This window comes from Lissotriton vulgaris, chromosome 2_1 (genome assembly GCF_964263255.1).
Source record: "Lissotriton vulgaris chromosome 2_1, aLisVul1.2, whole genome shotgun sequence".
In the NCBI taxonomy this organism is placed as follows: Eukaryota; Metazoa; Chordata; class Amphibia; order Caudata; family Salamandridae; genus Lissotriton; species Lissotriton vulgaris.
In genome coordinates this window covers 452,018,396-452,033,062 of record NC_141687.1, presented here as the reverse complement: position 1 = coordinate 452,033,062, position 14,667 = coordinate 452,018,396, and the positions used below count along the sequence as shown (strand labels likewise).

At 43.2% G+C, this 14,667-nt stretch overlaps 1 protein-coding gene across 5 annotated transcripts in view; it reads right to left on the bottom strand.

The window, feature by feature from the left end:
- Positions 1-14,667, bottom strand: part of GULP1 (GULP PTB domain containing engulfment adaptor 1) — a 2,138,858-nt gene that overhangs the window by 221,560 nt on the left and 1,902,631 nt on the right. For all 5 annotated transcript variants that reach the window (XM_086955346.1, XM_086955349.1, XM_086955345.1 and 2 more), the window contains one exon: positions 12,728-12,820. In XM_086955346.1, the coding sequence (XP_086811472.1) occupies positions 12,728-12,820 (93 nt within the window). The remainder of the gene's footprint in view (positions 1-12,727; positions 12,821-14,667) is intronic.

Sequence of the window (14,667 nt, the reverse complement as noted above, 5' to 3'; positions counted from 1 at the left end):
GCAGTGAAGGTGCTGATTGAGCTGCGGTGGCGATTCAGGGTCTTTAAAATGGGTTCATCAGTTCTGCTCAGGTTGATGCCGTGCAGCAAAAGATGCACTGGTTCTGCTGGATCAACAAAGGCTGGCAGAGCACCTTAAGCCCACTTCCAAATGTCCAGGACTAGGGTGGCACCACATGCACCGGTAGATTCACAGATGGAAGAGTGCAGATGTAAGGTTATTGGAAGCCTGTTGTGCCCCTCAGCACTGATCACCAGGCCAGTCAACTAGCCCTTGTAGTCGTTCTGGGTTAAAGAGATGCAAACACACCTTTGAAGAGCATAAGTGCCCTGCCTTCCTGGTCCTGGCAATAAACGATTACAGGGGGAATGCAGCCCTTTGTGTTAGACAGGACACAGCCCATTCAAGTGCAAGTGGGACAAGGAGCAGCTACACCTTTACATTCTGTCAATGATGGCCCATCCATTCACACCTAAGCTCACCATTATGTATGGCTGTCTAGGATAAATGCACAAAGCTCAACTGTAACCCACATTCAGTCAAGTAACCCAGAGACAGGCTGCAGGCACCAAATGGCTAAGACAAGAAAATTCCAACTTTCAAAAATGCCAATTTCCGAATTGTAATTTAAAATCAGACTCCACCTTCAGTTAGGGTTTTAAATTATAATTCCAGAGATACCAAATATGAAGGGGTTACCTGTTCCCATTGCAAATTACACTTATAAAAAGTAATAAGGTAATTCCAATTTTATCCTATGGGAGAGGTCGGCCTTACGGCAGTGAAAAAATAATTTAGGAGTTTTTCACGACAAGTACATGTTAAACTTTTTCAATACACTGCACCCTGCCCTTTAGGGCTTACCTTAGGGGTGACTTACATATATTAAAAAGGAAGGTTTGGACCTGGCAAAAGGTTTACTTTGCCAGGTCGAAATGACAGTTTAGAACTTCACACAAAGACTTTGCAATGGCAGGCATGTTCAGAGTGCCACTTAAGTGTCTGGCACAATCAGACCTAGTACGTGTGACACCTCGACCTCTGGTCCAGGCCAGCACTCTCCCCAGCAGCTCCACACCACAGCTGCACAAACGCAGTGCAGAGTCCTCCCCTGAGAAGGGTTCGCACCGGCAGCCGGCCTGCCGCCTAAGAGGTGCTCGCATCCTAGCCTGCCTGGTGTCCCCCTCACCCTCTGCCTTACTCCTGCTTCCACTAGCTGCCTCATTCCTCCTGATTCTTTTACTTTTACTCATCTTACTCATTACTCATTTTCATCATTCCTCCGTGTTTTCGCAATGTAATGTATTCAGTCGGCACCCCGCTGGTTTCGTGACACTTCTGCGGCCCCTCCCCTGACACAGCCCCCATTCCCTACCTCTAGTCCTGCCCCCTCCCCTACATAATTGCAGCCGCTGTGCGGTCACGCCTAGGGTGTGCCTAAGGCAAGCCCGCCTGCGCCCGGCCGCGACCAGCGCCAGGAACCCTGGATCCACGACTTTCCACTGTTACAACTTCGCCTCCCTCCTCACACTCGACCCTAGATGGCCCAGACGCTGCCAACAGGCTATGTCGAACTCGACCCACGGCCAGTTATCCTGCCTCCACTGCCGTCAGATCTTCACCACCACCACCCGACCTCCGGCCCGCTGCCGACACCTGTGCCAACGCCACCCTAACATGCATCCTCCTCAACGTGCACTCCGTACACAAACACACCATAGAAATCTGGAACCTACTTGACTCTCTCTCACCCGACATTGCCTTCTTCACGGAGACTTGGACCAACGCCTCCTCCACCCCCGACATTAACACTGCCATCCAGGACGTATACAAGATCCAAAGGCAAGACTGCCCCAACAACCCATTAAGAGCACCCTCCGCCTAACCACCTCCAGCTGAACCTTCCCCTCTGCCAAACACCTACACTTCCAGATCCAGACCACCCCCACCACCAATCTTCGAGAAACTCTCATCTATATATCTCCCAGCCCCCAGGATACCATTCACCACCACCATCATCAACTTCATCGCACCCCACGCCATTGTATCAATGAACTACATACTCAATGGAGACCTTAACTTCCACCTCGAAAATCCCAGCGACCCCAACTCCACCATCCTCCTTGACAACCTTGCAGACATTAAACTCCAACAACTCGTCACCTCACTGACACACAGAGCGGGACACACCCTCGACCCCATCTTAGCTACTGGCAACAGCGTTTACTTCAGCCACACAACGCAACCGCCATGGACCGACCACCACTGCGTCCATTTCACCATCGTCAAACCAAATGCACCAGAACCACCCCCTCGCCCACCACGAAGGAACTGGGGCAGGGTTACTGACGAGCAACTGAACTCCATCCTCTCCCCCCACCCTCACCAGAGACAATGCCACCTGGGCATCCGATGCAAACACCGCAGCCAGAGGACTTTACACTTGGATCTCCAATTGCAAAGACGAGCTGCCTCGCTATTCAACCCCAGCGAACGGCCCCCATGAAAGCCGCCTCGTTCACCACCGATCTCCAAGAAGCTAGGTGCACCTGCAGATGCCTGGAGAAGAACTGGAGGAACATTAAGACACCGACAACTACTCCTCCTACAAGGACGCCATGACAGACTATCACAACCAATTAGAACAACCTAAAGGAACTTCATCCACAACAAAATCCTCGCCAACTCCACCAACTCCAGGGAATTCTTCAGTGTCATACAGGAATTCACCAGCCCATGCTGCAAAGCCACAGATATCACCCAATCTCAAGACCTTTGCAACAAGCTTGGGACCTACTTCAATATCAAGATCAGAACACACTACGACAACTTCGCCGACCAAACACAAGAGGCCAAAGCCTCCCACATATCTACCACAGGGCCACTGACACCATAGTACCAGAACTGCAACGGACCATCAACACCACCTTCCACAACAGGCACTTTCCCGGATGACTGGAAGTACGCAGAAGTCAGCCCCTGCTCAAGAAACCCACGGTTGACCCCACTGACCTCAAAAACTACTTTCCCATCTCGCTCCTCCCCTTCACGGCCAAAGGGGCAGAGAAAGCAGTCAACAGGGAACTAACACAATTTATCGGAGAGACCGTCATTCTCGACCCTTCCCATCCGGATTCTGAAGCAATCACAGCACCGAGACCGCCCTATCGCTGCCACAGATGACATCCACACACTCCTGGACCAAAGCCACTCCGCAGCCCTCAACCTCCTCGACCTGCGTGCAGCCTTTGACACTGTCTCTCACCGCACTCTAATCGACAGACTACACAACGCCGGCATACAAGGAACTGCCCTGGACTGGATCCGATCTTTCCTCACCGGAAGAAGCCAAAAGATCAGACTACCACCCTTCCTCTCCACCCCCACGGAAATCACCTGCGCGGTCCCACAGGGGTCATCACTGAGCCCGACCCTCTTCCACATCTACATGGCCCCCCTTGCAGCCATCGTCTGACAACTCAACATCAACATTGTTTCCTACACCGACGACACCTAGCTCATCCTCTCCCTCACCAGAGACCCCACCACTGCTAAACTCAACATATAGAGAGGAATGCAAGACGTCGTAGTCTAGATGACCAACAGCTGCCTAAAACTCAAAGCCGAGAAGACAGAAGTCCTCATCCTCAGAACTACCCCTTCAAACACCTGGTTGCCCATTGCCCTCAGAAGCCCACCGACCCCCTCAGACTACCCCAAACTACCTCAGCATCATACTCAATTTATCACTCGTCATGAACCAACAGGTCAATGCCATCACCTCCAGCTGCTTCAACAACCTCCGCATCCTTCGAAAGACCTTCAAATTGATCCCCCCGGAGTCAAGGAAGACAGTCACCCACACACTCATCAACAGCAGACTGGACTATAGAAATGCTCTCTGCGCCGGCATCAGCAAGTCTCTACTCCTCAAACTCCAGACAATACAGAACACCACAGCCCTACTCGTCCTCTGTATCCCGTGGCACGAAAACAGCCAGCACCTGCGGAGACTCCACTGGCTTCCAGTGGAAAAGAGAGTCACCTTCAAGATTCTCACTCACTCCTACAAATGTCCACACAACAACGTACCCAAATACCTCAACCACAGAAGAAACTTTCACATACCCAAAAGAAACCTCCGATCTGCCAACCTTGCACTAGCTGAAACTCCGCGCATCCACAGTGCCAGAGCAGGCGGAAGATCGTTCTCTCACATTGCAGCCAAGACCTGGAACGAGCTACCAGCACACATCAGATGTGCCCCCTCCCTGAACACCTTCAGGAAGACTCTCAAGACCTGGCTCTTCGGCTGAATAGACCTGCTCACCCCTGCCCCCTCAGAGCCTTGAGACCCTCACAGGTAAGTAGCATGCTTACAATTCTCTGATTGATTGATTGATTACTTCATAGGCCATGGACCCAGGTAGTGCTAGTTTTTAGGGTCTTACACGTAAATTAAAGATGCCAATTGGGTATCAGCAAAGGGTACCATGTTTTAGGGAAGGAGCACAAGCTCTTTCAGACTGGTTAGCAGTGGTAAAGTGCGCAGAGTCCTTAGGTCAGCAAAAGAAAGTCAGAAAAAGCAGGAGGTCAGAAGGCAAAGAGTGAGAGTAAAATCGTGTCAGTATCCAATTTGTTTTGGTTTTGAAAATGGCTTTCAGAAAGGACCAAATTGAGCAACCTTTATTGTCCTTCAGGGGCTATGTGAACGCATAGTAAAACGCTTAACAGAACACGCTGTCTCTCAATGTCAATTTAAATGAAGCAATTGAACAGGTCAGCAAGAATGACTTTTAATGCCTAACAGTTTCACATTCTTGAGCCTAGGACAGAAGGGCAGTAACCCATTGTGTCAGCTGAAGCTAGCCCCTCCTAGGTGTTGAAATCCAAGGCTGCTCTGAACGTATGCAGCTAGAGAATCTGGCAGTAGAAGGAGTGCTCAAACCTTCGAGAACAGAAAATTCATTACAAGTAAGCATTAACTAGCAAAATAAGTTTAAAATGAAAGTTCTTAGAAAACTTTTATGAGGTTGACTTTGGATGTCTCCTCATGCTAAAGTATTAGCTAAAGTCTGACGGCTTGCAAAACATACTGGATTTATCAGAAAAAAACGTTCTCATTGTTGCCATCACAATGGTATTGCATACTTTCTGAAGCCAAGCTGCTTGGCAACAAATATGGCCAAGTGGGAGTCTGCTTGGACAGAATGTCAATTGGCAGTTTATACTTTAAAGTGGAATAAAGGGAATAAGGGTGAAGGCACAGAGGGAGTCACCGCTTGAAGCTTAAATGCATTATTAAACTCTTCAGTAGAGGCAGTTCATCATTCCGAGTGTCAGGGCTCTGCCTCAACACCCTTTTACAAAGCATATTGCGTGTCTGTCAGGCTGAGTAAATCTAAGCCTGACACTGACACTCATCATGTTAGAATCAGGCAGCCAGGTGCTGTACATGTGCTAGAGCGCACTAACCCAGGGCGTAGTACTACGCTAGCGGAGCATGCACAGTTTGCGCTACTACGTGCTACGCGAATTGCACGTAACACTGTGCAAAAACGCGTAGCGGGCATTTTTTGCTTGCTCGCTGTCCTCAACATCAAGTTGTTGACCGCGAGCGAGCAAAATCTACTTCCCGGCGACACTTTTTCCTCATTTGCGATCAGCAACATCAAGTTGCCAATCGTGAGCGTGGAAAATAAACCTCCCGGCGAGATTCTCAACGCGGGGAGGCCAGGTTTCTCATTGCGAGTGTTCGCTTATGCTCGCGACCACTCGTGATGAGAAACTACCAGTCCACTTTGAGGAAGCTGCTGCTCAAGTACAAATTTACTCGAGCGGCAGAAAATGACCGCTTGCAGTGTGCAAGATGCCGTTTGAAAAGATTGCACAGTGCAGACAAGCATCCGGCACTATGCAAAACTACGCCCATCGTTACTGCTTAGAAACCCAGAGCATCCAGGTTGAAAGATGCAAATAATTCAACAAGGAACAGGCATGAATTCCCAGCCAACATCACTCCAAGTTGTTGGCGGCCCTAGAAAGAATGCCTGCAACTATCAAGGCAAGGCATCCCCACCTATCGTGCAGGTTCATCCAACTGGTCAATACCATCATGCCATTACCTGCTACTTGCATCATCAACACCATCTGTGGAGCGTATTACTCCTAAGACCAAGAAATGCCAGTTACACGCTAACAGTCAATCAGTGACTACCTGCTCACCCTGCTTGCATCCTGATAGCGGTAGTGGAAGCACGTCTTACTATGACCATTCTACCACCTGTGGTTGCTCTACTGCTGTGATGACTAAGTAGCTCAGATCATAAATCCTACTGTAAATAGAATTTTAAAAACTCACTATCATCTTGCAAGGTTCCAGCACATCGGGCAAGGGCAAACGTGCTACCTCTGATTAAAAAATCAACAGCGGACAAGCTATAGACCTATTTTCCTCCTACTGCTTTTACCAAAATATTGCAAAAATCGATTACTGGACAACTGTCGCAATTCCTGGAGGACAATAAGCTGCTACAGCCTAGTCAATCAGGCTTCAGACCACACTTCAGCAAGGAAACAGCACTCTTGGAAATGGTGGAATATGTGAGAGGCGCTATGGACAGGGGAGGCAAGGTCATCCTGATCATGCTGGATCAAACTGCGGGCTTTGATACTATTACTCATCAAAGGCTGCTGGATCGTCTGTAGGCAATTGGGATTAGGAACCCTGCCCTGAATTGGCGTTCCTTTTTTCTGGACAATAAAAGCCAAGCAATCGTCCAAAGGGCGCACACTGACAGTTGGTGTTCCTCAGAGCTAAACGGTGAGCCCAACCATATTCAATGTATATCTTACACCACTGGTGGCACTAGCAGAGTAGCTGGGTGCAAAAATAATCTCTTATGCAGATGACACCCAGCTTCTATTCTCCTGGGTAATAGGAGAGGAGCTAGATAGGGAAGCTATTACAAACTGCCTCTTCAGGGTATTTCAGTGGTTGGCTATGAACCAACTAAAATGCAACCCTGTTAAGACCGAGATCATGATCTTCGGTGTAACTTCTGCTAACCTGTGGAGAGCTTGTGGCCCCCAATAGAACTCTGTAAGGAACCTAAGCATTACATTTGAGAAGACCCTCTCTTTTGATCCACAGATTCAGGCTCTGACAGGCTCCTGGTTTGGAACACTTTGAATGCTGAAAATAAATGTGCCCATTCTGTCGGAGTCTGCTACGAAAACGGTAATTCAAGCGTTAATAACCTTGAGATTGGACTACGTTAATGCCCTTTATCTTGGCCTCCCAGAGTTCCTTCTGTATAGACTTCAGGTGGTTCAGAACTCGGCTGCTTGGTTAACTGGAACAAGCTCCCTAGGGTGCTGCTCTTAACAAGGGAACTTCCCGTCTTTAAAAAGAAACTGAAAACCAGTAAATTCAGGGAAACAACTCTGTATCTTAATACCTTCTCCTCTGCTTTTCTATTCTTCTTTCTTTCCAAGTATCCTGGCTCCGTCCTCCTCATTTTCACATCATTCACATATTTCATACTTTCACATTATCCTATTATACTTACTGTTATTCTTCCTTTCTTCTCATTTACACTACTCTAGATCGTTCCATTATATCTAATTAATTTAATAATGCATATGTAACGTTCTTATAATTAAATCAGTTCTCCTTTGATAATACATTCTAATTAGGTTATTCAGATGATATAATGTATAATTCTTCGATTATTGTTATATTTGTTTGATAATTAATACATCATGTATGGATTTACAATGTTACCTACATTTAACATACAATAACTTATGTATTTCTCCTATATCTATCTGTATTTCTTTACTACCAAATATCATTTATTTATTGTTAATAAATATTTATCCTTACAGTACTCTTCTTACATTTCTCCATAATCTGCTGATATGTATTACTGTTCTTTTGGTGTATTTCTTTCTTTTAAAAAAATGTAATAAACAAATTTCAACACAAGAAAAAAGGAACCGAAAACTTGTCTTTTCACACAATCTGTATAAATGTAATCTGTAGGTGCTGCCTCTGTCTTTAGTGCCAAGATACCATTGGAAGCAGCGGTGCACAAGCTCAACGTCAGTAATGCATGACCACCTCTAGTGTCCGTCTTGTTATTCCTCTAGCATGTGGGCCTATGGGCCACAACATAACAGAGCCATTTTTGTGTTTCTCCTCCAATTACCCACAGGTCTTGGCTATGAGACAGGCCTATCATCCATTCTTTTTCCTTAAAGAGCCCAGACCTTAGGCTCCATTTCTTTCATGCCTATATCTTCTTGATACCAAGATGGTTTGTAGAAAGGGAACCAGGTTGAGTATTTATGCTCCCACTTCTCTGTGCATCCCCATCCTATTCAGAGCTCCTGAGGGCAGTGAGACTAAAATACCACTTAAACCTTTCCAAATTGAATGAGGATAGGTCGTTTAGTTAAAAAAATGCTTTGTTAACTCTGTGTTCCTGAGTTAACTCTTCCACTTTTCCGACATCACTTGGTTCAAACTCCTACACTAATGGACAGAGAGGGGGGTTGGTCACGGGTGATTGGGTTTATCTTGAAGGATCTTGAAGCTGGTATGGCACTCCATGGTGCATTGTCTGTGTTTTGACACTGCATGGTTTCTTTCTGTCTATGTCTGTGCTTGCCGTCTCCAAGGCTGAAAGTGCCCGAGTTTGAGGTAACATGGGAGATTTCTAGTCAAATAAGTTACTGAATATTTACTTACATCCGACAAGCTCAATAGATTCACATTTTCAGAAAATGTAAAGGCAAAAAGCACCAATACAGCACTTAAGTAGTCTATCATTCTAAAACTGTTAACAATAGAAGTCGTTTCTATCTGTACATAACAATGCTAGAGGATATTCCGTTTCACAGATCTCAAGTGGGATAAAAGCTTCAGTAGAGCTCGCACCCCTCAATAAGTATATAAACCTATAAGAAAAAAAGAACAAAGAACTTCTGACTGTAAGAGCCAGGATATTTGTTCAATTTAAAAAGGGGTTTTCTGCATTTGAATCACAGTTCACTGGGGTAAATCACAACGCCATTATATAAACTCAGTTAAACATGCAGATTTCAGTCTAGAATTTCATTCTACATTATTCAATTAAAACTAAAATCGCTTTCCAAAATGTAAACATTCCATCTATTATGTTTAAGGCAAGCCTTTGGCATGTAAAATGGGATCATTAATCTTAAACCCACAACCAAAGACATGCTGTTCCTCTGTTACTTCCTGGCCCCATACCTTTCTAAAAGCAGAGCAGTGTTGCTTTCCCAATCCTTCATCCGATTGCCTTCAAAGTACAGATGTCAAGGCCCATGTGGAAAGATATTTGACACTTTCCAGAACATCAGCACACTGAACCTATTTTTAGACAAACTAAAGGAGTTGTATTGTACTTGCTTTCTACAAAAAATGGCCTTCAGGCTCCAAATCTGTGCCGTGGGTGCGAGGATTGTTTGATGTTAAATCAGCGATAGATAGCATCACTTCTATCAAGACAGATGGCACACTTACAACCAATTAGTTTACATATTTCCAAACAAAGGCTTTTGGAAAAATTAACAATCTACGCTTTTATCATGTTTGTCAATTGAGTTTACTTTGTATGTCAAAAAAAAGAAAGGAAAGAAATAAAAGAGAGGCAATTGATTATGAATGTTACATTGACAAAAATGTACAACACTTCATTGAGGTTAACAAAAGTGCCTTGGGAGTAAGGTAACAGGGTTAATGCAGAATCTAACAATATACTTGAACTCATTTCTTTCTGCAAAGTTCGTGCTTTGTGGAATGAACAAGATACATTTATGAATGACCGCAGTGGCTAGCAAGGTTTTGCTCAAATATTTTCAAAGGATTGTGGTGTAGGAATTAATTGATATTAACTCAGTATAAAGAAACTCCCAGCATGATAGATTGTCAGGAGTGTTTATACAGCTACAGAATATTTAAAATAGAAAGTTCAGCTCTACATTAGCTTATGTTTGTGCAAATAACCAGGGGAAACGTAAACATAATATGACAAATGTTATTTTCCATGTCTTCAAAAGGCATATTGTGTTACCCAGGAATAGTGTATAAGCGGTAGTGGCTATACTCCCTACAGCATTGAGTTCAAATGATCACGATTTGAGGACAGCAAAACTACACTGATTCGAAGTAAAAGCTTGGCAATTTTTAATCCACCCTTTCCATCTAGCTGCTGTGAAACGATCAGAGAAAGATTGGAAGATCTGTAATAAGACCCATCTTTGAGAACGTTTTAGGATAAGGAGGTGGGTAGGATCTAGTGCAGTAAACATGAAAGGCTGAAGAGGTTGCTTACAGTTTGGTGGAGTGGAAACACTGCTGTAATCAGTGGTGATACAGCCCTGCAGCATTGTTTCACCACTCTATTAGAGTTGGGGGAAGGGCTGGATCACATAAGCAGTGCCTTTGTTTGCTCCACCTGGTTAGGCCATTGACATGAAAGCTAGTTGGCCACTGGGCTGGCAAGTCAGAGTTATGGTCACCCACTCTATTTACGGTGGGTGAAATGCCACTTACTTTCCCTTCTTGAGACCACAATGTGATGCATAGAGATACCTGGCAGGGACAAAAACACAATGGTCCTGAGGCACAGGGAGTAAACTCACAGGGTATCAGGGCCATTGTTTGTTTGTTTTCTCAAAAAAACTTCCACTTTGGGAGTTTGTTTTCAGAAAAACAAAAAGACCACTGGGTGGGCTCAGCAAAAATGGTAACTGCTCAGCAATGTTTAATATCTTGTGATGGCAGCACTGAATGAATAGCAATAGCCGCTTGTCTGTTGCAGATCTCTTAGTCTTGTGTGTGGTCCTTCACCAGGGGACTGTAGGCAATATTCTCTGATGACCTAGATTGGCAAATCTCTAAATGAGATGATGATTGTGACTGTAGTAATGACAGTATTAAGATGAGAAACAAAGGTGAATTAAGTGACAAAACCAAATGAGGTGACTGTGGACTTAGCCTTATTTCACTGCATTTTCACTAGGCAAATGAGATGCAGGTTGTTCACTACACAACATTAGTTTATGTGTTTGTTATAAAACTGAAACAGACACAGAGCACCAAGAAGTGATATTCACATCATTTCAACATCAAACAAAAACTTAAATTTTCCTCTACCTATGAAAACGTCTCTTCCTCTTACCTCATTCACACAATGTCTTTATATCGACCAACCTATTTCTAATCAAATTAGGTTGGCAGCCTCCCTAAGTCTAGTCACCATTGTGATTCTGTCTCCAACATTAGACAAGAAAACAGTCTAGCAATATGGTTACACTATCTCAACACAATCACAATAGAGAGCAGTCAGCCCTGAGCTACCAACAGTATAATAGTACTCATAATAGTACCAGGCACAGCAATGGCCATTCGGTGCATAGGAAGTGTTCTTTGGAGGCAATCGTTTCTGAATTGCCTTCTGAACATGAAGGAAGGCCATGAGATAGCGACTGATGGAATGGGGTGGCCCTTTAAGCAAATTGTGTATTCATTTTGCAGAGTTATACTTAACTATTCCGCCTAAAAAATGCTCACATTCACTTTACATTCCAGTTTCTCGAGGGCACTGTATTCTAGTTACAGGTGAAAAGTGTGCCTCTAAGGACCTGATTCACAATGCCTTTATTGTCACTGTGCCATACTCCAGGAATACCTGAAGAAAATCACACTCACAGAAATCAAGCCAAAGTCCATTAACCCATAAGGACTCATCTTAATATTGTATGAGGGAGATTTACAAAATGACATTTTCTACCTTTTTTTTGACAAACCATATATTTCTCCTTCTCCTCTGCCATGCTTCAAACACATGAATTTAAGTCAAAACATACATAAAGTATCTCAAACCCTTTGATCAATTTAGTGAAAAAGTAAGCAAAAAAATGTGTGCCTTTTAAACCCTTCCGTGCGGGGCGTATTTTCCGCCTGTGCTGACTCCGCCTTGCGTGGGCGGAGTCATGACGGAACGGTTCCGTCATCAGCACAGCTCAGCCGATGCTGATGACGGAACCGTTCTGTCATCAGCATGGAAGGGGTTAAGAAACGGGTACATGGACAGGTAACAAGGTATGCCATAACCTTTTTTGGGAGATTCTTAATGAACTGAGGCACGTAGGTCAAAGTGATGGAAGAGATAAGCACCTATGAACCTCATTGTTTCTTATGCCCTGATTACAAGTGAGTCAGAAATGTTTTACATCTGTTTGACCGAATTTTGAGATGTGCTGAGTTTACCAAAGCCAGTGATTACTGGCACATGTTGGGGGGGAGGGGAGGGGGGTGAGCTCCAGTATGTGTATGTTATTCCCTATTGCTAGGGAAAACCTAATTTTATTTATTGCAGCTGATACATTCGAACTCTGTGGTGTCAGATTGTTGGGAGTGTTTAAAACTGAATGGGCCTATAGGGTTCTTGTAATCTTATGTTTATAATGTAACAATGATAAAGGTACACCACCCTTTGTATCTAAACATTGTTAAACATTGTTAAAATTGCATGTTAAATTGACCCTTATACTCCACAGAGCGTACTTACCAAAATTAATGTATTTTAAATCGTCGTTGTTAAAGAAAAGATGAGGCATCTTGATACTGGTGATACAGAATGAAAATGGCAATGAACGTAGAAAATGCAGCTGTTTTTATGAATGTACTTACTGGTGAGGAAGCTATATCACTTATTCTTAATTGGCTCTCCAAATCTTGTACTTTACATTTCAGTTCAGTATTTTCAGTTTCTAGTTCTTGTATCTGTAAAACAAACAATAACTGAACTAATGCAACTACCCACATACCTAGTGTTTGCATATTTCAACAAGTGTTTTACTTTACAGATAGCTGGTGGGTAGAACTGACATTAAGATCAAACCCAAAATGTCTCAATGAGGAATCATGGTTCCAATGAGAACAAGAAATGTTCCGGACATAATCTAACCTCAAGAACCGATTAAGAGACATAATGGTAATAGTCTCTCTCCAGTGTATGTTCTTTCTTCCATTACAGTCACTTGTTAATTACTTGTACATTATTTAAGAAGACTATCCTCACTATGTAGTGGTTTCACATATGCAATCTTGATTTGGAAATGCAGAAGGTCTATTGTAGCTACAGCAGCAGCTCAGTGACACATTTCAGCACACTGCCTTGCTCAATATCAGATTACATAGTTATTGGTCGTGTACCACACCCGGCACAGCGCATCACCCCCGTGAGAGCAGGGCAGCCAACGTGGATCTTTTGGGAGAAAATTTAGGATATCTCGATATTTTAAATGTTTTATATAAATACTAAAATATTTAGACCCTCTAACAAACAAATGCAGAAATAATTGTCCTGAAGCATGGCTACTAAGCGTAGGTGCTATGAAGACCATTATATATCTCCTTTAACGGCTAAACGAAAAGTAAACAAGAAGGGTAATTTGAAAATCATCTTTTGCTATCAACACATATTTACTTAGATTTAATTATGCTCTCTCTATAGGTACTTTCAAAGCATTATAGTCACAAGATTTCAAAGCCAATCCCTAGTATGTTTTGTGTGTCTAGGACACACGCTTGACATGAAAGAATAAAAGGATGAAATGACAGTAGTTATAACTGCAAAAACGAATGTTGCCACCTGTAGGTTATTCTTAAGAAGTCAGACTTGAAATATCTGAATTATGCAAGGTAAAGAAAAGCAATAAAACTGAGAACATGAGATGCAGGTGGATGCATGGTCATGGAAAGCAAATCTTCTTATGATTATGATTGATAAATTCACTGTTTCATGATGCCACTCCAGAACTCAACGAAATATTTCAGATGAGTTCAGAATCACTCACATCTTTGGGTGATTTGAAGTTCACTCCAAATTACCGAAAGATGGAGGCACGAAGACCCTCAGAGGGGCGCAGAAGTTCAATTGAAATTTGTACAAGTAGGGGAAATAGGAATACGTGAAACTGTGTTTGCAATTTTTACGAGTGTACTTCTGGGGAATTCCAAGAGTGTCTAAACATAAGTATATCTTTTATTGATAAACAAATAAATTTTCATAAGAATTTAGTATATATTTTAACTTTTAATGGGATATTAATGCTGAATATTATTTTACACTGACCTAAAAAGAAATTAAGCTTACATTAACTAGAAAAGATAAAAAAATATGACTACAACTTTCTGTGAATACCTTGTCACACAATCAAGTTAAACAATGAAGCAGCTTAAAATTATTTTGTGCATCAACGCCTTCAGAGCACTATAATAAGAAATTGATACAATTATCTGGTCTGAAGTTGAATCGCTCATATGAAACACTTTTTTTCGTGCATAAAAAAATGACACCGATATGTATAAATAAATACAGTTTGACTGAGAACACACTTGCTACAAATAGCAGTTACCCTCATTGTCAGTAAAAAAAATACACACGCTAAATTAATGAATGGCAAGGGAGGTGACACAAAACAAGTATTTCTTTTACTACAAGTAGACAGATTACCTATTATTACGAAGATTCTGTTTCCGGTCGCCTTCAATGTAGAAGAGCATCAACTATACTTAGCTCATCAGGACTAATGAATGTTGTGTTGCTTAAGGATCTTGTGCTCCAA